At 45.3% G+C, this 25,795-nt stretch overlaps 2 protein-coding genes across 11 annotated transcripts in view; one reads left to right on the forward strand and one right to left on the reverse strand.

Annotated features, from left to right (window-relative positions):
* The first annotated feature begins 1,872 nt into the window (after positions 1–1,872).
* Positions 1,873–13,695, forward strand: FAM228B (family with sequence similarity 228 member B). 3 transcript variants are annotated; one of them, XR_005563422.1, is made up of 8 exons: positions 1,873–2,063; positions 3,230–3,328; positions 4,558–4,639; positions 5,339–5,443; positions 8,102–8,176; positions 8,835–9,032; positions 12,253–12,337; positions 12,740–13,695. XR_005563422.1 is itself a non-coding variant. In XM_027749263.2 (8 exons), exons 4-8 carry the CDS (start codon positions 5,351–5,353, stop codon positions 12,764–12,766), a joined length of 471 nt encoding a protein of 156 aa, XP_027605064.1. In that variant the 5' UTR covers positions 1,873–2,063; positions 3,230–3,328; positions 4,558–4,639; positions 5,339–5,350; the 3' UTR covers positions 12,767–13,695. The 3 variants fall into 3 exon arrangements, 2 of the variants coding, with proteins under 2 accessions (XP_027605064.1, XP_027605067.1); XM_027749263.2 differs by having other exon boundaries at positions 12,253–12,330; XM_027749266.2 differs by lacking the exon at positions 8,102–8,176 and having other exon boundaries at positions 12,253–12,330.
* The window catches only part of ITSN2 (intersectin 2), a 91,149-nt gene continuing 78,693 nt past the window's right edge, over positions 13,340–25,795 (reverse strand). For all 8 annotated transcript variants that reach the window (XM_039380959.1, XM_039380961.1, XM_027749255.2 and 5 more), the window contains 11 exons: positions 21,869–21,990; positions 20,892–20,998; positions 20,088–20,271; positions 19,419–19,517; positions 19,094–19,261; positions 18,021–18,233; positions 17,166–17,287; positions 16,535–16,617; positions 16,313–16,396; positions 15,847–16,020; positions 13,340–14,759 (listed from right to left, as the gene is read on the reverse strand). In XM_039380959.1, coding sequence (XP_039236893.1) covers positions 14,602–14,759; positions 15,847–16,020; positions 16,313–16,396; positions 16,535–16,617; positions 17,166–17,287; positions 18,021–18,233; positions 19,094–19,261; positions 19,419–19,517; positions 20,088–20,271; positions 20,892–20,998; positions 21,869–21,990 — 1,514 coding nt within the window. In that variant the 3' untranslated portion in view covers positions 13,340–14,601. The remainder of the gene's footprint in view (positions 14,760–15,846; positions 16,021–16,312; positions 16,397–16,534; positions 16,618–17,165; positions 17,288–18,020; positions 18,234–19,093; positions 19,262–19,418; positions 19,518–20,087; positions 20,272–20,891; positions 20,999–21,868; positions 21,991–25,795) is intronic.

The following is a 25,795-nucleotide window of genomic DNA, read 5'->3' on the forward strand; positions in this document are numbered from 1 at the left end:
TTTGCTTTTTGTCTTAGTATTGTATGTTAAAGTTTGCATTATTGTGAAGCAATTAGCCTATCGGCTACCCCCACAAACATTAGATAACCCCCGCAATACAAATGCATAAAACACTCTTAAACTCCATTTGGATATTGTGAAGCTTGAGTGACTCCAGTCGCGGGGTGGATTATGTGGGAAAATACAGGGAAAATATCTTGAGTCTAAAGTTATAGTCACATTCTAACGGAAGTTATAACATTAAGGAAATTTTAGGGTGAAACACAGTTGCTTCTTCGAGGAGAGAATGCGGTTGGCAAGCACGGAATCTGTTGCACGGCAGTTCCCCAGGCAACACACCCTGCGGATGCTAAGGGGGAATGACTCGGAGCGGAGTGAAGACACCACGGCCAGGCCCTGTTGTAATCCCCGCAGGAATGGGAACTGGATGGTACCAGGTGGCTGATAAACCGCAGAGCAGCTGTCAACCAAGTGAGAGAGGAAAAGATGCCTTGTTGCTGAACCAGCAACTGTGGCAAAATCGCTCTCCTCAGATGAACCTTGCTCATTATAATCTCATATAATACTGTAATACTGTCACATACCTCCATCCCAAAGTTACCACCCCTCCCTGAGCACGTGGTCTCTATTTTATTAACTATATCTTTAAGAGCAAAGTGACAGAATTTTACACCAATCAGGAACAAAAGTACGTGTGACTGGAGTCACTCAAGCTCCATATAAGTGTAAAGAAATAATGTAACAGTGAGTTAAAAGGGGGAGATATTAGGCAAGACTCCATCCTAATTTCTGGGATTGGTCAATGGGTTGAACCTGGCTTCTCCCTTCTAGGAAGGCCTTTTGGGGAAGAACTTTATTCTAAGTGTGCTAACTATTATTTCAAGCTTTCCTTGATGACTAGAGTTTGTGTATTGCTTCAGACTTTTTCTTGGAATCAGTTCAGTGTCAACATCAATCCCTGATTGTCACAATCTTCTGTGATCAGTGTATTTGTTAATAAAGTATGTTATTCCTTAAACTGTTCTGTGTGAGTCCTTCAAGGGCGCTGGCAGACTGCAGCAGTGGGTAAGACTTGACAAAACTGATAAAATACCAAGAGAGGGCAGGATCCAGCAAGGGGTCTCTCTTTCCAAATTGAAATAAGGGGTTTGGCTCTGACACTTTGCTGGTATCCCTGAAAAGGTTGGTTGACCCACCCTCCGATACAGTTCAAGAGCAGATAAAGTTCAAGAAGCATTTGGACAAGGCTCTCAGGCTCTCAAACACATGGTGTGATTCTTGGGGTGTCCCGTGCAGGGCCAGGGCTGGGCGCTGACAGGCTGCTCGGGCTAGAGGAACTTGTCTTTCCTGGGGCGCTGACAAATCAATCATAATAATATTATTTTAAAAAATCAAATATAAAGGTTTTGAGGAACCCGCCCTTTTATGTGACACTTGGCTAGTGCGAGATCTCTGCGTCAGCTCAGCGCCGCTGAGATAAAAAACCCTCACATTTCCCTCATCTGGTATCTCTGGCTGCCTTCAGTTTCAAATTTAATGTCACGGCTAGCACTGCACGGTAATGTGTGAAATCTCGTAATACAATTTAGTGAACTTTGGATAAACCAGTGACCCGGACTTCGCCGGCTCGGCTCGGCCGGGCTCGGCTCGGCCGGGCTCGGCTCGGCCGGGCTCGGCTCGGCCGGGCTCGGCTCGGCCGGGCTCGGCTCGGCCGGGCTCGGCTCGGCCGGGCTCGGCTCGCTTCTGATTGGCTCACTGGCCGCACTCTCGCTCTCTGATTGGTGGGTAGCCCTGCCGGGAGCAGCGCGCTGGCTGGGGTTGCCATGGCAGCGCGGGACGCTGTGCGGACGCGCGCGGAGGGGTCCGGTCGTGTCCGTGCCCGTGTCCGTGCCCACGTCCCGCCTCCGCCCGGGAACAGGGTCCGGGTGCCGGCCCTGCGGCCGGGCTGCCCCATCTCTGTCCCCGAGGGCGGTGCCTCCTCGTCCCGAGAGGCTGTGGGTAATGGGAGAGAGGCTGTTTTCCTCGGCGGAAGAACACGGAGGGGCTCTACAACAACCGTGAGGGTAGGGGGGCACCGCCATTTTCCCCTCAGCAGGGCTGTGCCCAGCGGGGCAGGTTTGGCTCCCCAAGGGTTTGGCCGCCCTTGGGGCCGGTGAGGGACCCCGGCACGGCGGTGGGGGGAGCAGAGCTCTGCTGCCCGCCCTCACCTGCCCTGCGGTCTGCGGGACCCGCCTCAGGGCCGGGCAGGGTGCGGGTCGGGGGGTTCGGGGTTCTCCTCTCACTGGCCTGGTCCCGATCGCTGCCTCCGAGGTGCAGGGGCCAGGCCTTGCACATGTTATCTGTTAGCTCCGCATTCACAAGCTGCAGGGTTCAAAGAGCTGCCCTGCTCGCACTAGAGACTGGTTCTCTCACAGAATCAGAGAACAGTTTGAATTGGAAAGGGACCTTGAGGTTCTTTCAGTTTTCAGCCCCCTGCCATGGGCAGGGACACCTTCCACTAGACCAGGTTGCTTCAAGCCCCATCCAGTCTGGCCTTGAACACCTCCAGGGATGTGGGACAGTAGAACAAACGTCCTAATATTACAGAACAGCCAACCTGCTCATGGGATTTGGCATTTGCAGGCTGCAACTGCTACATTAACTGCAAATCTTTCTTTTATCCACTCAGATTTTGGAAATGCTTTACTGTATTTCTGTCCAAGCCTGTGGTTAAACCTTTAGTTTTAAGACCTGAAAAACAGCTGCTGTCTCAAGTCAGTGGGCCCTGCCTTTGTTAGTCACGGAGAGCTGGTGTCTCCTAGCAAGACTCCAAACAAAGAAGTAAAAGAAGTAAAAGAAAGGACTCAGTGGCAGCTTGAGTTATGAAGACTGGGGGGAAAAAATCTGCAGTTAGAGTGTTTACCACTTGTGGGTTCCTGAGGGCAGATTGCTGCAGAGGCAGGTTCTCTGTGTTTGCTCTGTTTTGTCTCCCCTGGGGTCCCAATTCTCTGTGATGAGATCAAACACCTCCTTTGCTTTGTGCTCAGAGAAAGGCTCAACCTTTCTTTGTGAGATGGATGGAGTCTTAATACTAGTTACTGAAGACAGAAAAGAGCCTAATGGTTGGTTTTTTTTTTTTAATTTTACTTGTTTTGTAAGATTAGAAATTAAAATATTAGAATATGTATTTTATGTCATTTGTAATTTAAAATATCAAGATATGTATTTTCTTCGCCTCAAACTTGTCCAGGGATTTACAGCATCCCTACCCCAGAAGAACAAAACTACTTGGAGGGAAAGGATATCTGTCAAAAATAGTGTGACCAAGGAGCCCATGGCACCTGTGCAGGTGGGTGGGATCTCTGGCTCATAGGAAGGTTTGTTGACTTGTCTCATACCAAATCTGTAGCACCCCAGTTCAGCCCAGCTTCAGTCCTCTCTGTTTGCCTGTTATTTTGTATCAGAAATTGGGTCAGTGCTAATCAGGGTTTATGTACTGTCATTTATCTGTTTGCTTTAATTGATTATTGCAGGATGAAGGATAAACTGTGAGAATCCTTCCCCTGCTCCTCAGACACCAGGAGGTTGGATATGCTTTCTTGGAACTCAGTAGACTTGGGCTGTCTGGATAAAAGGGAGATTGTTTTTAGAGCAGGAGGCTTCTCACAGGGAACACCAGTCTCCATGGCACAGCTCTCTGCAGGGGCCACTGGGGCACATGTAGACAAAAAATGTTCATTTCCACATGGAAAGTGGCAGGACACCTGCTTTCCAAATCCTGTGTCCTAATTATAATTCCGTGTTTTCTTCTGTATCTCTTGTATCCTCTGTACAGAGGGCGGGGAATCACTATAGAGGAAGGACCTGCTGGGCTGCCACACTGCCAAGGCCAGTGTGTATTTCTGGATTTGGAGCCTGACTTACTGGGGCTGAAAAAATTCCGTGGAGAATTGGGATGTTGTGACCTACTCACTGCAAATTTTTAGTTTTCTTTGTGTCTGATGACAGAATAGAAATCTGGCAGAGTTATGCAGGAGGGAAGGAAAGTCCCTGGTACCATGTGCATTACATTGTTTTTTCCCCTTAATTTGGCTTTACCTGGCTTACATGGCAGAAATGAGGATTTTTCTTTTATAGAAGCAGTTGGAGGGAAGGACTCGAGCTTTCAAATTTGAGGAAGGGAATTTTCAGAACTTGGCCGGGCGAGGCCCTGAGCAATCCTGTCTGTGAGGTTTGCTCTTCTTCAAGCTGGCATGGGACTGGGACTCCTGAGAACCCTCCAACACACACTTTCCTGTGGTTTCTGACTCTTTCAATCAGAAAAGACAGGAAAGCATTTCTGTGAGGAAGCGGGAATATCCAGGCAAGGATATGTGAAATGAAACAAATAAAGATACAGATTGCAGACTGCACCTTGAACCGATGGTAAGAGATTTGAATCTGCAGTCCAGAGAGGCCAGCTGGGAGTCAGATATTGTCAGTGAAGTGCTGGGTTGGACAGAGTAAACTTTTAAATATTGTCTTGTGCAAAAAATATTGTTACCTTCTATGAATATCTGATTTGGAGAGTCTTTGCAGATTCTTTTAACTGGATGTTGCAAAAAATAATTGAAGAACAGAATATATTTTCGTAATTGAAAGATCTGGCTGAAGACTTGAGGTCAGTATCTCTGCAGAAATAAGCTTTTCTTTTGTTCCACTCTTTACTTAAGTAATTTTGTGAATCCATTGTTTCCTGGAAGCAGTGTGTCTCCAGTGAATCTGAAATAAAGATGTTTAAGTGGAGGTTCCTGTAAAAGGCATTTTGCCTCTGTGGTTCTCCTGTCTCTGTTATAAATCGATTCAGACATACTGAGGCACATACAAGAGAGGAGGTGGAATTTTCTGGCTGAAGCTCAGAGTTGATGCTTCACCATAAGCTTTGTCTGGTAGAACTGACTTTAAAACCCACTAAAATGCAGCCATCCCCGGGGGGATGTAGCAGTTACTTCAAAGTGACTTTTATGTGCCTGAAAAAGGCACAAAGGAAATAAGTAATAGTCCAGAGGTGGAATTTGATAACTCTGAAATGTTTTCAAAGCTGACAGGCATTCTGGAATGATTTGTGAACCACTGTTCTTTGAAACAAAATGTACTGTCCACTGTTTGTGGAGATGAGGACAGACAGTCCCACCAGAGGCAGAACCTGACTGTAAACCTGATGCTTCATCTCTGTTTTACTTGCTATGACAGGAGAATGCAGCAGTTAGAATTCCTTTAGAGATTTGCTTCATCAATTGGTAGGAATTGTAAGGAAATGAGGTTTTGCTGTTTATACAATACTTCTGTATGTTTTTGGCTGTTTTAATGTTTCTCCCAGATTATTCCAACCATGCACAGTGTGAGCAGCTCAGAGACTCCCTGGCTAAAAATAATGACACATCTGAGACCTGTGAAAGAACCTGATCAGCCACGGCCTTGGCAGGTGAGTGACTCCCAACAGTTCTTCAGCTGTAGGTTCTACTGTGAAGGATCACAGGAAACCAGTATCTATAACTGGGATCCCAGAGTATTCGGGTGTAATTGGGCTTCTGTATTGGAACTGGCCACCTAATCCCACGGAATTCTGGACAGTATTTGTGTGTAATTTGGCTTCTGTGTTGGAACTGGCCACCTAATCCCACTGAATTCTGGACAGTGTTCTGGTCTGTCTGTCTGTGCCAGACTGCCGTCCCTGGTATGTGCCTGAATTCATCTGTGAGCCAGCAGGAGCCTTATGTCTCAGTCTGTCCCTTCTGGGCACACTCAGAAATGGTTATTGCAGTGTATGTTACTTCCTACTGCTCCATCCCAGTTTGTAGCTTGATTGTGGAACCTGGATGAGGGCCTGATCTTTGTAAAGCAGGTTGGCTTTTTATGCAGACCTCGCCCTTTCTTTACCTTTTTATCCAGAGGTTCTCCTCAGCACCAGCAAAGAGTGTCACAGCAAATACTTCTGACTGCAGAAGAAAATTATTGCCAAAGATTGGCTAACACAGAAGGGCTTCTGTTGTGCAAAGATATGAGTGGAGGAATGAAATGGAAGTTATGAAGGGAGGAATGAAAAATAATTATTTGCAAAGTTCTGCAAAATCTGAGATGTGTTTGTCATGGAGAAGAACAAAGAACTCTGTAAAAAGCAACCAACTCAATGGGTTTTATCAAGCTCTTGCATCCTTTTGAGGCAGCTTTATCGAGTTATTTGCAGTTTGGTATGTGGAAAAGTTTCCCATAAAACCTGAAACAAGCTTGTGACTAGTCACGGACTCATGGAACAGCCTCAGCTGGAAGGGACCTGGAAAGATCATCTGGTTCAACCTTTTTTTGGGAAAGAGACACCAGATGAGGTTGTCTAGCACCCTGTCCAATCACATCTTGAAAACCGTCAGTGATGGGGACTCCACCACATCCCTGGGGAGGTTGTTCCAGTCAGTGATTGATCTCACTCTAAAAAATTTCTTTCTTATATTGAGATGAAACTTCAGCCAATGCAACTTGTACCTCTTACCCCTTGTCTCCTCCCTGTGGCTTCTGGTGCAGAGAGAACCTCCATCCTCTTTGTAGCTGCTCTGTAAGTACTGTGATGAGGCTCTCCCTGAGCCTGCTCTTTTCCAGGGAGAATAGACTGAATTCCTTCAGTCAAAGGAGACCTAATTCCTTTGGTTCTTAAGGAGTCTTCAGACAGGGATCATCCTGAAGGAAGACTTTTCACCTACTCACCAGTGTGTGTTCTGAGTACTTTCTTCTGGTGGTTCTCAGCTGGAGTGATGGCTCTGTCTCCCTGCTGCTGTTACGGTGCTGGTTTTAGAAAGGATCTGTGATTATGTGAAGTAGATTTGTCAGGTGTAATACAACATACCAGTTGCTTCAAATAGTAGGATGAAAGGGTCTTAAAATGTGCCAGCAATTTAGATTTCCTCTTCTCATTTGTTTTTGGTGGTTTTTTTAATACTACTTGTCCATTCCTTGCCTGGTCTGATGTATGATGTCCTGCTTATCTCAGGATAATAAACCTGTTGGAGTGTGGAGCTGGTCAGCAAGGTCAAGACAGATGTGACTGGAAACTACACTGTTTATTGGAAGTAAGAATCAATATTAAGCACAGGGAGTAGCAGGCTAATTTTCCATTCTGTGCATCAAATGCATTCCTTGAGTCTGTGCTACCGCTGGCATGGTGGGCTTGTGCAAAAATGCTGTGGCTGTAGCTCAGTTTTTAAACAACAGAAGAAAGTCACAGCAGGGATGACTTTGAATTCGTCTGTGGAAACCGCAGGAGGAGGCAGCAGGTCAGACAGGTGAAATGTGAACGTTTCAGCCCTGCCTCTGGCTTAGGCCTGAGTAAAACCAGCTCAGTTGAGGTTTGGGATAACCCTTTGTCATTTGGGGTCAGCTGTCCCAGCCGTGTCCCCTCCCAGCTCCTTGTGACCCCCCCAGCTTGCTCACTGGTGGGGTGGGGAGAGAAGCTGAGAAAACCTTGGCTTAGTGTAAACACTACTTAGCAACAATTAAAACATCAACATTACTCTCATCCTAAATTCAAAACACAGCACTGTACCAGCTACTAGAAAGAAAATTAACTCTATCCCAGCCAAAACTTGGACAACTTGTTGCTTGTAGAAGCTGCTGATGGACTCGTGAAGACAAGGTCTCTCTGGTTAACCCACAGAGTTGGTGCAGCCTGATCACAGGGGAGGTACCCCCCTCATCTTCCCTGCAGGAATTCCATCCCCAGGTGAGAGATGGATTTGGTCCGTATTGCTTGTGCTCCTTGGCTGCAGTGCAGGAGTTGAGTTTATGAGACACGTGTTTGGCACAGGTGAGCAACAGTGGCAAGGAACAAGTGGTGTGTGGTCATGGTGAGGAGCAGCCAAGGAAATGTATGGTCTTAACATGTACATTCCTGTTCCCATTCCAGTTCTTCCAACACTCTTCTGTTGCTACTTATCCCCACTGTTCCGAGCAAGTCTCACAAGGATTTGCCAGCTGGGTTATGGTATAATGTGCCTTTGAATTCAAAATAATCACTGGTGTTGTGATTAAAGTAAATCTGACTCCTAGTCTGAGTCCTGCTTTTACTTCATGTGGGTTTTTAATGTTCTGTTAGGTAACACCTGACCAAAGCCGAGACATCATTGCTTCTGTTCAGTGCATCTTGGACAGAGAAAATTGTTTTGTGAGGGTAAGAAGTGGTACCTCTTCTCATTTGTTGTGTGCTTTCCTGCATGTCAATGTGTTCTAGTTTCTGGTCAGTGATTTGTGAGAAAATGTTAATTGTCTGTATTCTTGAAAAACTGATTTAGAAGTATGAGTTTGTGGCCTCTCCTCTGGATATGACTGAAGTAGTAACCCTAAATGTGAATCATAGGTAACTTACCTGCCTGTTTGCACCTAATATTTGCTCTGTGGGTGTGGTTAGTTGGTCAGTGAGCAAAAGGCTGTGAGCAAAGGGCAGCAGGGCTGATCTGATTTGATTTGATCTGATCTAGCAGATTGCCAGTGCTGCAGGGAGAGGGTCCCTCTCCTGCTGCCTGTCTTGCACAGTCTGCTGCTTATCAGCCCCCTGTTCTGCAGTGATTTCAGCTCAATAACCTGATGGGAAAAAGTGAGTAATTTTCTGCCAGTCTTGCACCACAGTTTCAAAAGTTAAGGGTCTGAATGCCAGGGCTCTTGCAAGTGAGAGGTTGGAAATGAGTGGTGGGAAGTGGAGAGAGGGAGGAGCACAAAGAAGGGCTGGAAAACAGCCCTCTTGGAGCAGAGACCAGTCAGCCTTCACCTGTGAAACCTTTAATGTGCTTGGCCAATAATTTGTATGGTTTTATTTTGCATTTCTTACTTAGGAGGTGGACAGATACCTGAGGCACAATGATTTCCTAAATCTGAGAAAGAAGGAGATCGTGTACAAGGAATGGCTTAAGGATGTTTTAGAGCCGGTGCTGCAGAAAATTGAGGACGAAATGGGCAGCCAGTCAATCGAAGAAATGCAGAAAAGGAAACAAGAACAATTGTCTCAATATTTAAACTACTGTAACAAGAAGGTATCAAGGAGAAGTAAATTTCTGTCATGGAGAGGCTTGCATAGGGAGGGCTTTGGACAAGATCAGGGGTTTAGCTGCTATTTGCTGTCCATTGAGTAGCCTGGAATTCAGATGCACCTTATCTGTAACTTACCTTTCTTTCCCAAGGACTTCTGCAATGGTGACATATGATGTTAGAGCTGTTTAAGTTCACCATCAGATACAAACAATAGCCTTGCTTGGGTCTGAATATTGATGTGTATTTCCCTTTGTGATCTGGATCATGTAGTGGGAAAAACTGAGCTCTGTCAGCTGAAGTCAAAGGCTGACTGAGCAGGGAGTGGACTGCACTCTCATGTCTCAGAAGTTAAGCTACATCACTACTGCAGTATGTTGGCAGAGCACGAATGAAATGATTTTGTGGCCTTGGATGCTACTGATCAAGCTTCATAAAAGAAAAAAATGTGGGAACAGGGAGATACAAACAATTTTCTTGAAGTCTGTATACAGGCAATAGACCCAACTTTTTGTAGTTCCATGGGTTTTAGTACTCAGAAAAAGTGCAGTCACTGTAGGAAATACTTGTTGGTTTTCTTCATTTTGCTCTGAATTTCACACCACTGTTGAGTTTCAAATCCCACAACTCAATTTTCTGCATCTCAGGAATGGAAATGTAGAGCAGTAAGAGCAGTTACATAAAAATGATAATAGTTTATTGAGAGCAGGAATTTGTTGTCAGTGGAAACCACTGCACAGTGGAGTCATGAGACTGTAAACAACCTTCTCAGCCAGAAATGAAAATGTCATGGAAGCTGCGTTGTTTTAACGAGAGCAAATGATTTCTTTTTCAAAGGCCTGATGTGACAGACCCATGCATTTAAACTGCATGGAACAACAAAGACCTGAACCAGTCTTACTGCTGATGTCCTAGGATTTAGGATATGTTGGGTGTACTGCACATATCTGGGTCTGCATCAGTCCACTTCCAAGCTTCTGTGTCAGGTCAGGAATTTGCTGGGTGTCCTCCAAAAGCAATGGCTGATGTGCTGGGATGTGTCCTCCTGGAAGGGAAGCACCAGCACCAGCGATCAGCCTCCACCTTTTCCCCTTGCTCTGTGGTGTCTGCTCTATCATCAGCATGTCTGCAGAGCAGGTTGAAGCCCTTCGGAGTTACAGGACAACTTACTTGCATAAGTTTGCATTGACCGTGGCAGCACATGATACATTTTGCAGAACTTGAAACATTTCTGTAGATATACAGGTTAATATACTGACTTCTGGCTATGTATTTTCCCCTCACTCCCTTCTTTTTGTCCATTTGCTCTCTTCCCTGCTATTAGGCTTCTCCTCCTGTTTCCCAGATCTACTGACCTTCCCATGCCTGTGATTGGTCCATTCCTTCTTTCCATGTCTATTATTCTTCCTCCAGTCTTCTCTTCTTGCTCTCTTTCTCTCTCGTCAACTCTTTTACTCCATCCATAAATCCGTTTTGCCCCTCTTTCTTCTGTCACACTCCCCACTGCTGTCTCCATCTTCTTGTTGCTTCTGATAATTCCTCCAAGATCTTCACTGCCCTTTGCTTTCCAAAGCTGTCTTTTCCCCCTTTCCTCCATTCTCCTCCTCTCCTCACTCTTTTTCCAAATCCCTCCATCTCAGTCTTTGTCAGCTCACTCATCTGCCTTTTTCACACCATCTGACCTCTCCTCCTTTACCTCCCTTCCTTGACTCCCTGTTCTTCCAAGGACCTGCTCATATGTGGGGGTTTTTGCCTCAAATCTGCCTCCTTTTCACTGCCTTTCTCGCTCCTCCTCCCCTCCAGTCCTGTGGCCATGGACTGCAGGTGCCTAACGAGATGGTTGGTCAGAGTGAAGATGGCAGTGTGAGAGTGCAGCCTGCAAGGAGAGGGGATTCCCCTGCCTGGGTTGCTGCTGTGTTAGCTACAACTCAGCTTCTGGTAGTCCAGGCTATTGTAGGCATTGTGTGCTGCAGAGAAAGAGACCCCCCTGACTCATTTTGAAGAGCTTTTACTCTGCTTTATTCCAAGGGCTGTGTGAGGGGTAATGCATCGACCACGTGAAGGGATCAGACCTGGGAGTGCAGCAAAGCACCTCCGTGATCCACTGAGGTCTCAGCAGAGCCTGTAAAGGGGTGATATGTGATAATAAACCAAGGGGTGGCACTAAAACTCTGCAAATTGAGCTCTATTAGGGCCTGAAGCTTTCCAGGGACAGAAACATGAGATGATGAGTGTGGCTGCTGCTTGTTGTGTGGGGAATTGCCAGATCCTGAGGAGCAGAGGCCCCTGCAGAGGCAGCATTCACACTTAGCAGTAGAGAAGCCCCACGGTGCTTCCCGAGTGTCTGAGAACAGCACAGGCCCTCAGGGCCTGGCTCACTTCCATGTGAGCTGCTTCAGCACAGTGACCTCTTAAATCTACTGTAGATCCCACTTTTTTTTTGGTTGGACTTGTCTTGCAGAGCTCCTGAGCTGTTCAGGCTAAAGTATGGTTTTTTCCAAGTCTTGAAATCACATCCACAGATTGCCATGAAGAACTGTGTAGGGCCGAGATCTAGGAGGCCGTGGGCTGAATGCTCCCTTCCTTCCTGGGATCCCTGGAGAATCACCCACACAAGAAAGATTAAAAAGTTCATTTCCAAGGTTTTGTAAGAACGAATATTAGGGAGGACTATTTTATGTGCTTGTTATAGGGAACTTGAACTGCAGAACATGTTGATTGTTGCAGGCAGTTTTTGATGAGAGGGAGCTGTGACCTGGACTATGAGGTGTGGCTCAGGTCTTTACTCTTATGTCTAGATGGAAAAGCCAGCTCATGAACCCAGACCAGTGACCTGCCTAGGGCTGTGCCTGCTGAGGGCTTACCCACTCCTTTCTTTTTTTCTTTTCAACAGCTGTTTCCTTCTCTGTCAAAACATTTTGCCTTGACCGAAATTTCCACTGTCTTGACTGCCCTAGTTAAGGTTAGCATCTTAGCCTGAAACTATTTCTGGATGCTCCATGAAATCATGTATTATGTAGTTATGCCTATGATAAATTAAAATGGATAGAGGAATTTTCCTGTTACACTTCAGTCACCTTATTTCTGAGGTGCAGTGTATGAAAATTTGGGAGTCCTTTTCTCCACCCTGTCCATCACAGGCTGTGTTCCACCCAGGCTGGCTGCTCTCACCATTGTATCACCTAAGGCTTCTGAGACCTGACCCAGTACCTGCTTCTCCCACAGGGCTACGTGTTTTTGGACTATTTTGACCCATCAGAGTATGATCCATTCTCCCAGAAGACGTGCACAGACTGCTGGAAGGTGTGAGGTTTGGAGTTCCCCTTTGACCAGCAGGCAGTTCATAGTTAGGAGGCAGAGCATGTTACTGATGTGCTGCTGTAGGGAAACACATTCTAGTTTTATTACCTGAACAAATATGGGTCCCAGCTCCTAGTGCATTTAAGCCCAAGAGTATTTGAACATGGTTTTCAGCAGGAATGTGGTTTGGATCCATACTAAGCCCAGATTTGGAGGCACAGTAGGCAATGGCAGGGGGGAGGTTTGTTTTCCTCATTTTAAATCCACTGCAGCAGCACAGGGAGTGTGTTCTGTCTAAGGAGGGCTGGAGAGTTCCCAGGCAAGCTGTGTGTGTGCTCTGTAGAAGGAACTACTCTGGCAGCTCAGCTGATCTTTACAGGAGCATGGCAATAGTTTTTACTTCTGTTTAAAGAATGAAAGTCATCAATCACCACAATGACAGCGAGAGCCAATGATGTCACCTGTCCCCCAGCTGACCAGAGCAGCAAGCACAGCCATCAGAAGGTACACTTTAGGTTACATCTCCTGCCAAAGCAAGTGGTAACAGGCCAGGTCTTCTGGCAAGCTGCAATAAACTTACTGTCTTGAACGTGGTTCTGAAATGTTGTTACTCAGCAGCCAAAGAAATGTCTGGGATGCTGCTTCTGTTGTTGCCAGCTCCAGTTCATGCTCTACAAGCCAAAATCTGCTGTTTTAGATTTAACTTAGGCTCAGCTCAACAAAAACAGTGCTGGTGTTCTCTCCTGAACACAGTGTACAAGCAGTAAATCAAACTTTTAACATACATTCTGAGAAAGCAGGAAATAAGTAGGGGAGGGGAGATGGGAAGTGCTTTTCAGAGAGTCTGTGCTGAGCAGCAGCTGAGCCAGTGCCCCACAAACCAGTCTCTCTCCCGTTCCAGTGTGGTCCCATCTCCCCCCTGGTCTGGCTGCACAGCAACTCTGGTCTCAAAGCCTGGAAAGAGAAAAACAGAATTTCCTCTATTCTCCAATCACTGTACAGACATAATCTCTCAAGAGTTGCCAATATTGAGTTTTATTTAGGATTAGAAATACTGAACCACAGAAAACTGTTAAAAGTAACAGAGGTTGACTCAGTAAGGAGGGTGCACAGATGGTGACTGCATGGGAAACTGCCAGAGTTCAGGAGGAATTGCTGCACCCGCGGAAAGGGCTGCTCAAGGAGGCAGTAAAATGGTTACAATGTATCAAACATTCTATAAACAAACTTTTTTTTTTTTTAACCATCCCTGATTTGGTGCCAAGAGAAAGCTTTTGCTTTCAACCAGCTCTTTTTACAGGTTTGTGTTGGGGTGTAGTTCCCCCCAAGCAAACTTTTTAAACTTGTAATAAACATTTCTTGAACGAATCCTGTAAGTTTTTCTCATTATTTCACATTCCCCTGTACAATAAAATATACTTTTTAAAAATCAATAAACATCTGTAGACAAATTACATTAATAAACTTATATTTTACTCTCTATATACATGTTGGCAATGTCAAAGCTTCAAGATTCACATGGAGGTCTGCAAGACCAAGGAAATGTACACAAATAACTTATATTTAGGAAAAAAACCCCAAAAGCTGAAGAGTATTTTGCCACATTATTGTGGGTCACAGTATTTAAAATATTTTTTCTAGTTATTCTTCACAACAACATTGTCTTAGCAGAGAATGATGAATCAAACTGAAGCAGAAATTAAAATCAAGTAGCAGTTACTGATTCCAGTGCAGAACTAAGTCAAGTAAAGAACTACACTTGATTCTTAAAGAATATACAATATATTGGAGACTTCTCCAGTACTAAGGCTTCTTCAGCATTTTACCTTTAAAACCATCATCCTGAGACGGGAAGATTCCAGTGGATATCACTTTTAGGATTTCAAATGGAATGATTCCAGTGTTGAGCTTAAACCATTCCTCAGTCTGTCTGTCAGACCAAGTGGTAAAATATACAAACAGCTTGGTGCCACATTTCTACTTAATACTTTTTATGGCCCTGAAAATGGAAACATTGGCATCCAAACCCACGATATTCCAACATAATAAAAAGGCACTGAGCTATAGTACTGTATATACAGTAACATTTGTGTTTGCATAGATCAGCAACAACTGGGAACACTGCAAGGAACTAAGCACAAGCAGGAACTAAGAGGAAACACGGAGGCAGCAGGAACTCTTGCTTAATAACCAGCGTGGGGCAAGGAATCTTTTACCAAAAGATATTCAGTCTGTCAGCTTCAGTTGTCCTTCATAAATTAAAAGAAGTTGTTCTTAGAAGAGTGCTTTCTGATCAAAGAGCTGCAGGTCAAAGCGCACCCAGACTTCTCCAGTTGGAACTTCATGCAGCAGTAAGTGTTTAGTCATGGGGCCTTTGCTCTCTTGTTCTGTTCGGATTTTTGCTACTGGAACTTCGGTGCGACCCAAAAAATCTGTTGGGCAGGTGAGTAAGACATTTCATTAGGCAAGGACAGCTTAGCAAACCTGAGTCAGGTTAAGCAGCAATGCTGCATAGTAGGTGTTCAGTTCCAGAGCACTGCTCCCAGGTTTCCTGTTTGACTGGCCCTCAGCCCTGTGTAAACCAGCCAGCAGTGACAAAAAAGGGTCTTTTTAGAAGACAAAAATGCTATGGATTTAGGATGGACAACATGCCTTTATTGTCATGTTTGAGCTTAGGGCTTTAAAAACACTCTTAGAAAATACCCTTTCAGAAACACAATTTCAAATGTTCTCCAGTTTTAGAGCTGGCAGGTCAGAGTTAGGTGATAGAAGCTGTTTACAAATCAGCTGAGATGCCACAAGGACAATAAAAAAAATCAACTGTTTTGGCTCAGCCAACTTTTATTAAGCTTATATATCATTCTTCTCTCAAGAACAATGACCTTGAACAATTACTACCACTAGTAGGTTTATAGTTCTATTCAGAAATCATAAACCTTCTTTGTGGCCATTTCTTATACAACATCTTTGTGTGTGTCTGTGCATTAAAAGGCTCAGTGTGAACTGAAAAACCAGCAGACTCTGCTGTCCAGCTGGGAGAAGCAGCCAAAGTCATGTTACCTCACAGGAGAAAAGACTGAGCTACAGTTACACACATGGCACCTCAGGTCAAGGCAGTTCCTAGCAAATCTGCAATAATCAACCACATGTCAGCCCTGAAAGAGCATTTAAGCTTTTAGGGAGTACCTGACAGCTTGTTTCCAAGCAAAACAAGAAAGCTTATCAAGCTGTTGCCGTGCAGATACAACCTGGCACCTTATTTTTGGGCACCTACAGTGAGAGAGTAAAATTTCTGCTTTCAAATTCTCTGTCTGCCCAGTCTGACCAAAAAAAAAAAACAAACCATGACTGACATAAAAGCCAGAGTGGAATCAAATCTGACTGCCTGGAGCTGCTGGCTCTGGAAGGCTACTGAACCTCCTGTGTCCTGAGGCACTGCTTTCACACAACACTTCCCAGGCAGCAGTCAAGAGCCATAGGCTCTCAGAACTGCTGCTTTTCCTAAATGTCCACACTTACCATCGGGTGAGAACTGATCCCTGTCAAACATGGTGATACACAGGACATCCTGATACAGGTCCTTGATGAAGAACTGGCAGTTGAAGTTCCACTTGGGGTTCAGGGTGTCCTGCATGGTTCTGGTAGTGTAGCTCTGCGAGCCCATGCTGATCTCACAGTACGGGTTGCTCTTCCCTAAACACAGAACAGGGAGTGAAAATCCCCTGCAGTGCAGAAACCTCCCCTCCATCTGGAGCCTTCCTGGACACACATCGATGCTGCTGCCCAGATGTGGATCAGGCAATCCCTATATCCCACAGCAGCACAGAGCTGGTTCCTCACTTGTTCCTCTGAAGCTAAAGAATGGCTAATTCATACAGAAACTGTAGCTGAACCACAGTGTTTCCCAAATCACCAAACTCCTCTCAGCAAGCCTTTCCAAATGTTACAGGAATAAAAGTGATCTGAGACTGTTTCCCTCACTTACCATTGGGCTTACAGGCCTTTAGTTCTGTTGCTTCAATCACGTGCACCATCAAACGTCCTATTCCTGAGGTTTTCTGCGAGCGAGCTGGGAACAGAGAGGTCAGAAATAAATGGATTGGTTGGAACTGTAAAAACTGGCAATAGATCTGAAGAGGGAGATCCTGCACAGACACTGTGGCATCCTCCAGGTGGATGAGAGGGAAATACAGAACTCTGTAGGTACCTTGATAAGCCTTTTCACGTTTCTTCTTCTCTGTTTCGATGTACTGCTCTGACGCCGCTTTGATTTTCTGGACCCAGGCAGTACTGCAAAGAGCAATCCCTACAGTCAGGGTCATGCCACAGGCAGGGAAGTCTTCAGCATCAGTGACTCTGCCCCAATCTCTTTGGCCATTCCCCCCCCTGGGTTTCAGAGGCATCACAAATCAAGTTAGGTCTTGGACTAAAGTGATGGAGGTTTTGGATTTAATCTTAATGCCACATTCCAAATCAGACTAAATAAACACAAAGTGGAACTGCTGTTCTATTAAAGACTGCTGGGTCACATTAAAAACTGACTAGGACTGGGGAAAAATCCTATGGGATGCTGGACTTTGCAGCCCTAAACTATTCTTGTATACAACAGTAACATCAAGGAGCAGCAGATGTGGCTGGATTCCACTGCAAGAGCTGCTGCACAAGCAGAACAAAATCAGAGAAAACCTGTCATTCAAATGAGAGTCAAGTGGGTTTATTTCCTGACCAAGGGACTAAACCCTATTCTTGAGCTGAGAGCCCCCCATGTCTGCTCACTTGAGACGGCCTGCAGCCTCGATCTGCAAGTTTAGGCTCAGATCTGCACTGTCACTACTCACCGCTCGTTGATGTTGTCAGTTTTAAGTGTGTAAACTCTGTCGATGTGTGATATGTGGAAAACTGGCTCATCGCTTGAAGGGTCTGTGGGCAGTTTCACAAGGACTTCATTAAGGAAAACCGGCTGAAAGAAGAGCAAATGTCACTGTCCCAGCATCACCCTGTGACAATGAGCTGAAAGTTTACAAGGATGTTTAAATACATTGTTTTACTGTAGGGAAAACTAAAGTCATAGGACATAGGACAAACAATGAGATCATCGTGTAAAGGATGTGAGAAAGGGCTGAGAGAAAAACTACTCTGGCAATACACCCCATTCTCGTCTTCCTAGATGGAGAGCTTTGTGAAAGGGGCATGTCTGTGTAAGCAGAGCTGCAGTGTGAAGCTTGGAAGTCCCTGGAATCTCTCAGGCTTCCTATGGGAAAGCAACCCTGATACTTAAACTTATCTCCCCAACTTCAGAATCTTGAGAACATGCACTGTGTCGACAGAGTGACTAAAATTTTGCACCCTTTACTGTTTTCTGAAGAAGGACAGGAAAGTTCTTGTGGATGCAACTTGTGCAAACTCAAGTCAAGGTTCCTGCCTCTGAACATCCCACTGAGCTGCTCAGGCACGATGCTACTTCTGCCCTTTCCTCCCCAAAGTGGATGGAAGTGTTTGTTAAACCAAGACACAAAAGCCTGTCCTTTTCCAGGATCCAAGCCAACGGCAGTTGTGCAAGTTGTCTGCCAGGACATGCCTGTATGACAGCAAAAGGGGCCAGGCAGCTAATCCCAGCAGAACAGCAGCATTCCTCATCAGAAGCCAGGATCCACTGCTACTAACATGACCATGAAACACCTTGGTTCACTCACCATTTTGTACATTTTGAACTGGGAGTTGGATTTGGGGCTGAACAGTTTATCGGAGCCAGAAGACACAAACTGTTTAACCATGTAGGTGAGCAGGAGGAAGTCATTGAAAAGGAATCCGTACAGCTCCTTACTGCTCTTGGCCTTGTACAGCTTCCCACTGTGCAGGAGCTTCCGTGGTCCCAGGCAGTTTGTGAGGGAGTTGAACACAGGTTGCTAGGAGAGACAAAACTCATTAGCACCAGCAACTTCATGCAGAGATCAGCTCCTGCTCCTCTTCACCGTGGAGATTGTTCAAGTTGCTCAAAACGCCCTTCTGTTTTGTTTAACGAATTTAGTTGCAAATTAAGAAAAAGGAAACTACTCTGTGATCAGCCATGGTAACAGCACAACTCCCAACTCAGAGTAGATTTAAGCTTTTACCAAAACACATACGGGGTTCTGACTGGATGCGGGCATTTACTGCGCAGCCACTCCTCTGTTGTCCAGAAGCTGTGTTTAGAAAGAGCTGCACAGTCTGCAGTCAGGCACTCTTACAGGTGCATGAAGAGGTGATGGAACCAGGACAGACCTTCTGGGCCTGTCAAGCCTTGGTTCCTTAGGCAGCCAGTGGAGAACTGTCACACCTCATTTTGAAGGCTGTCCTGAAAGGTACAGGAGCCTGAACTCCACATATCTTTGAGGATCTGGCACTGAGGGCTTCTGTGCCCTTCCTGCATGAAGGAAAACCTTGGGAAGCACAGACTAAGTGAAATCCCACATAGTAACACCTGACTTAGCCCAGCGGCAACAGGAAGAGAACTTCATAGGGAAGAGTTATTTCTGTCTGTTTAACAATTTAAATGGTATCGGTTTTTAAGCTTATAAATCAAGATTTCTCCACCACCAAAATCATGCAAAAATGAGGGTTCATCACATTATGGCTCTAAGTAGAATTCAATAAAAGCTTCTCTGCCAAGAGCTCAGTGGTGGATCACACTCCAATAAGGGATGTGAGCAGGGACTCCCTTTCCCCCTCCAGCCTTTCTGAAATTACTCTGAGAAGACTCTTCCATGCAGGGTGTCAATGCAGCTACCTCAGCCAGGCCTTCGCACTGGACGTGGGACTGTATCCATTCCAGCCTGTCCGAGTTCTCCTTCTCCCGCACCCCTTCGTTCACCTGGGAGCACAGCTCCTCCGCACGCTCCAGGGCCAGCCTCAGGGTACTGTGATCCGGGTGGCTTTCTGGAGTGTTCTCTAGAATCTGGTGTGGATCACAGAGGGGAGAAAAGATAAAATCCGTGTTAAGCACTGGTACTGCTCAGAGAAATCCCCATAAATGGTCAAGGCTTTATCTTTGCTTTTGCTATTGAGATCAGACTCAAGGCATTCACCTACAGAACCTCACTTGGGGTACTCACACTCTTTATGAGCAGAGGGTAGCGTGTAATCCTTTGCATTGGTTTCAGGAGGAAACTGGAGAGGGGCATTCCTTTGCAGCGAGGGTCCAACGCAAGTTTCTGTGGTGCAGTAGAGATTTAACATTGCATTACTCATCAGGAAACACTTGCCTCACTGGCACTGAATACTGAAAACTCTCTGATCAGATTAATTTTTCCAGGCATTCCAAGAGATCTTAGATTTTTTCAGTAAGCAAACAATACTTGTTTCCAGAACAAACAGGAAAGCCAGTGCTGTCATTGTACCAGACGCTTTACCAGCATAAATCATAGGGTCATTATTCATGCAGAATCCTTACATTCAAAACTGTTCCAGCTTTTATTTTGACATTACAGGCTCCACTCAGGTTGAAAAAGAACAAAGCAATGAAAGAAACAAATGCCTGATGTCAGCAACTCTGGGAATTCTCCTTTCATGGCCTCAGTAAATTAGCTAGAGAGAAGGACAGGGATATAAATAAAGAGCACAGACAGTGTTAACCAAGGTCACCATACAAATACACCTTGGAAGGGTCTCAGCTATTTTCGCAGGATTTTACTCTTCTGGGTTATTTTGATCTGGTCCATGCTGGTCAGACGGGCTCCTCCCTTGAGAAAAGGAGAAGGCACAAAAGCTACTGAGTCAGATACCTTTAAGTAGTCTTTGAAATCAGCATCTTCATCAGTTTTCTGCTGCAGCAGCGACGCTCCGTTGAGCTGGCAGCTGCAGAACCGGATGTAGGCCTGCATGTGGGACAGCTCTGCCGCCAGGATGTCCCCGATCATCTGCACCGGCATCTTCTCTCCTCCCGTTTTCTTACGCACCCGCAAGGCTCTGAGGAGGAGAGAAATCACCATCCAACTTTGCTGCCATGTCTGTGAGGCCTAAATCACAGCCCTTACAACCCCCACCTCTGAAAGGACTCAAAGCCCGGGGGGTGAATTCCCATACACAGCAAAGGCACTTCCAGGCAGCGCTGGGATCCAGCCTGAACCCCCAGGAGGTCACCAGCACAACATGCTGAGCTGAATGATCTGCCTGGTGGTGTCTGAGGGACTGGGACTCTCCTGTGAGGTTTCTGGGACAATCAGCATCACTCTCTACATTCAACCAGCATCCCATTCAGTGAATTATTAGTCACATTGTCTCTCTAGAGTTTATTTTTAGATAATAGAAGGTTGATGTGCAGAGAACTGGAAAGAATGCTTCCCATGCACATACTTTTGTGTAGGCTCTGCTTCTAAGGTATTACAGCAAACGTGCATCTGTTCTTGCTGTTTACTGTTCCCTCTCTCTTATTACAACTCCTTTTGAAGCAGTCTGTTGTGAATGCATACATGCACAGGAAATAATCAGCAAGGACAGAATACTTATTGTAAAACCAGGAAACTTCCTGGAAAAAGGAACAAAAAAATAAAAAAGAGGAAAACGTAAGACTGCAGGTAAGTACTCACTTCAGTAGCTTTGTATTTGACATGATGAGTTCCTTCCAGTTAACAAAGATCAGCCCCATTTCTCCTTCTGTGAGAGAACCCGAATCAGCCATTGGTTTTTGGAAAACCTGGAGCCAAAATATGAGAAAATTGAGTCGTTCTTCAGAGACAAAAGCAGCTCAGCCTCTTGTTTAGCCTAGCAGTGACTGCTTTTGTTGAATGCTCAGTGTCTAATTTCTCAACAGTTAAAAGCAATTCCTTAGCAGCACTTGTGACAGCTGTCACTATTTCCCCATAGCGTGTGACCCCATTCTGATACCAGCATCATAATTTGCAAAGCAGGAACAAGCACTGGGACCTGCAGGCTGACTGCTCAGCAGAAGAGCATTCCCATGATTTCAGAGTCAATCACTACACAAATTGCACTTGCACATCGTGCTTTTCCCCCTGCCCAGAGGATGAAGGGTCACCCTGTGTTCAGAACCACAGCACATTACCTCTGGAGAGCAGAGCACCTGTGTAACTTGGTGTATTTAACATCTGTCACACTTTGCCACAGTTGTTTTATGCAGAGAGGTCAAATTGAACGCCCAACTCCACACTAGGCTGCCCAGTCCCTGCCTGACCTAGTGTGTTGGTCTTGCTTCCAGAAATAAAACTGGGGAGAAGGCACATGATAAACTTTTATGGTGCTTCTACAGCTTCTGTCATGAGCCTGTGCAGCTCTGCTCGATGCCCAGCCCAGCCCATCATCTTTCCACTGAACCCAAACACCAAAGAACAGGATTTGGAAAATAGGAAGGTCCTCGTAAGCCAAGGGGTTTCACAATGTTGTTTTGCCTGCTGGGCAACCATGTAATGTTCACTGGAAAGGGAGGTGCCTACACACCTTTCCTCTTCCAGCATCTCACAATTTGTAAGAATCCCATTATTGTTATTGTTCAGCAGGACAGAGGTGCTCTTTTTCTAAATGCATTTTCACATCCAAGACATCTCACCTCTACGACGAGCTGCAGATCGTCCATGTACCTTTCCTCCGTCTGAATGAGCTCGTGAATGTAGCCCTGCCTCTTCCTTTCCATTGGCTGCATGGTGTCAAGGCTCTGGAGATCAGCACACCCTATAAGAAGTAAGACAGAAGTTTAGATCCCACTCAAGGCACCAGATCTGATGAATTAAAAGAATTGCACCAGCACACACCAGCCTGTGCCTCAGACCACACAAACAGCAGCAGCGGGTTTCAAAATCGAGTGATGTAGCGATTGACCCCCTCCCTCCTTTGTGTCATTTTTCAGTCAACTTTTTATTTCTTCAAATGCCCCTTGTTCTTGTTACTGTGATGCAGAATGAGAATTCCTGACTTCCTGCCACTCCATTGGTCTCATGACTTTTCTCACCTCTTCTGCCACACTGATTTGAAACTTTCCTCTTACCTCATGCAATGTCTTTTTGGACTTGATGATCTTAAAGATCTTTTCCAACCTTAATGGTCCTATGATTCTAAGTTCTCTTTTGTGAGATGAAGTAATGAAAAATGTGTCTGGTCCTGACTTAGGACATCGCACCTTTAATCCCCACCCCATTTCTCAAGTCCTCTGCCTTGGCTAATAATTTATGATAAACCACCACTACAAATTTTTAAAGTTATAACACATAATGTTATATCTGTGTAACTTCACAGTTGCATAACTTTTTTTTCTAAGATGAGCCTGAAATATGTTGAATTATTTTTATGTATCAATTACAAATAATCAAAATCATGCACAGGAACACACTGGCAGTCAGTGACACAAACCCCAACTTTCTGTAAGAACATGCGGGCCCTACAGCTTCACACAGCTCTTTCTCTACTGTATGTTAGTAAACAAGACAACAGTGTTCAAACTTTAGTAACCAAACCAAAAATTGGTAAAAACAAAGTGGTTTAGCTGGGTAAAGGAGAGAACAGAAAATCAATCTAGATCCATCTGTCAGCCATCACATGCCAGCAGAGGACTGCGAAGCAGCAGGGTGGGGGAAAAGGAGAAAAAAAGGAACAATTACAGAGAGTTTGAGAACATCCTTCTATTGCTGGGTGTGATGGCATCGCATTGTAATACCAGGTGGATTTTGCAGGATAGCAGAAAGGACATCGCAGGAACTCATTTAAATCCGGCATTTCTAGAGGAACAACACTTCATGAAAATTGACAGGTGGTGTGAAAGGCAGGGTGACCTACACAGAAAGGGCTGTGCCTCCCCACCACCCTGACACACCTGGGACACGAGGATGTGGCTTTATTCACTACCAGTGTATAGATCTGTTTATGGGAGGGCTGCTCTAAATAACGGAGTTAGTAATAAATTTGAGGGGAAAAAACCTAAGAAACACTAAACGTCAGGCTAAACTTGATGAGACAGTGACCTAGCGGGAACCTCACAGGCATCAAGCTGCTCTGAAGGAGCAGCAACTGTCAGCAAAAGAGAAACTCTTATCAAGTGAACTTACGACACCATGCCAAGTATTCTAACAGGGAAACCCTTTGAACAACACAAAGAAGTGAAACAGCAAAGGCAACAACCAGATTGAAAATCAGGACTTTTCAGTTCTGATTTGCACCCTAAGGAGGATCACAGATCTTAAGCCTTCTGACAAGATTTGCAAAACCACCACTTTTTACAAAGAGGTCTGGGATTGCAGCTCTTTTGATTGTGCAGAATGCTGCTTCTGGCCTTAGTTATCCCCAGAGTTACAATCAGGTCAAAATTAGATGAGAAAAAGAAGTAAAGTTATAGACTAAAGTCATTCTTGTGAAGTTTGGTATCTCAGTCCATTCAGACAGTCTATGGCCAATGTGTGCTACTTCTGTCACTCTTCAGTCTGTACAGCACTGAGTTTAAGCTCACCAGTTTCCTAAGACATGACATTTTAAGATAATCAGGGGTTTGCACAGTAACCAGGCTTTATTTATCCAGATTTGGAAGTCTCAGCTTTGACCACGTGGTCACATCAGCAGGGATGGACTGAAGCTCCCGTCTGCTTGTATTCCAGCTGTTGGAACAATCCACAGGCTGGGATTTGGGTCTGTCCCATGCTGCCCACTGAAAGCAGAAGCAAACACTGGAAGAAAAATGTGCCTTTTTCTGCATTAAAATAGATTTGGTTCATAAGCTCATTATCAGATGCAAAAATGCAGTTACATTAACTGACTCCTGCGCTAACCTTGTATTTGGCCTGTCAGCTTCTGGCATGAAGCGACAAGTGTTGTTTCGTGTTTAATATTTTATTTAATTTTATTTAAACACTAGTGTTTACTAGTGAAAACACTCCAGATTTTGATACGTCTGATGATATCGGCATAAAACCACAGTACGTGATCCTCACATCTGATTTTAGAGGGTGAATTCAGGCATTTGGGTCTGAAGGGAAGAAAGGAATGAGACCAGAGAACAAACCAGCCTACCTGGTGCATTTGTCAATGTTTTCCCAAAGCGTCCATAGCAACCTGTGGGCTCACCGGTACAGAAAGGGTGGACCCACATCTCTACACCTTCTCCTCCCACATTTCCGTTCCCTCCTTCCCTTGCATCAATTCTGGCACTTGTCTGACTCCCAGCTGACACCCTGGCAGCAAACAAATCCCAAGGGGGGGGGGGAAAGAAAACAGTATTTCTCTGCTAGTTTAGCAGCCAGGAATGTGCAGGGAAGCAATACAACTGTCTTGTTTGGCAGCAGAAAGCTGTTGGTTTGGTTTGGCTTCTGTCTGGTCAGGATTCATCCGAAGCTCCAGATGCAACTCATGAAAAGCAGTGAGATTTCTGGGAGCACCTGCAGAGGGGATTGCAGCTACTCACTTCCTCTGCTTATTGAGAAGGTTTCCTGACCTTTGGAGGGGAAGCCAGCCTGCCTCTCCCACCAAGAGCAGGTAGTGCTAAGCTTTCAGACCGCCTGGAGCACGACCTGCCCAGCTCCCTTCTCCACAACATTGACTGGAGCGAGCAGTCAGTGTCTGGTACCTTGGAAACTTGGGACATACCAACAAAGATATGCCTACACCACCTGTGGTGCCTTCTGTGCTAAATCCTGTTCTCCAAGGGGAGGAAGCACCTGCCTCACCAGGGCAGGGCAAAACAAGCTGGAGAGTGTATAAACAGGAAGTCCCAGTCTCTACAGTTGTGTTTAAAATTATACTTTCCCCTCCAAATATACCTGAACAAGGAATATTTTTTCCTACTAGGATAACTGCCGCTGCCTGAAACACCACCACATTCCACAGTCCAAAGATGTTCTGCTCTGGAGGAGATTCACATGCCTGAAAAACATGGGGGCTGGGGGTGAAAACCTTTCCAATTACTGACATATTTTGGATTTGAGCATGTTCAAGGGGAAGAGCGACACTTTCTGAAGAAAAGAAATCCCCCAAAGAAAGAAAAAGATGAATGAGACCTATCACCATGTCATTTTTTTCTTGGTTAAAAAAATGAGTGAATTAAAATTCTTCACTTAAAAGCCAATTCCAGAGAACTGAAGTAAAAAGCAGATGAATAAGAGGCTTTCCTAGATGCCCAGAGCTGCTTGGGCACTGAATGCTTTGTCCCGTTCCCCAGCAAACTTCCCCTCTCAATGAACAAGGAAAAAACACATTAGAAATGACAGCTTAACCCTCCAACAGGAGCTCAGGCACCTGCCCAGAAGGATCTATCTAGACCAGAGGCATTAACTGCTTTTGGTCACCAGTGAAGACTATTTAGGGGTAGAGAGGAGTTTAGATTGGATATTAGGAAAAATTTCTTCACGGAAAGTGTTGTCAAAGACTGGAATGAGTTGCCCAGGGAAGTGGTGGAGTCACCATCCCTGTAAGTGTTCAAAGAATGTGTGGACATGGCACTTGAGATGGTTTAGTGGTGGGATTGGCAGTGCTGGGTTCTTGGTTGGACTTGACAATC

The sequence above is a fragment of the Pipra filicauda genome, unplaced genomic scaffold, assembly GCF_003945595.2.
Source record: "Pipra filicauda isolate LSUMZ 115617 unplaced genomic scaffold, ASM394559v2 scaffold209_size2725305_pilon, whole genome shotgun sequence".
Lineage (NCBI taxonomy): Eukaryota > Metazoa > Chordata > Aves > Passeriformes > Pipridae > Pipra > Pipra filicauda.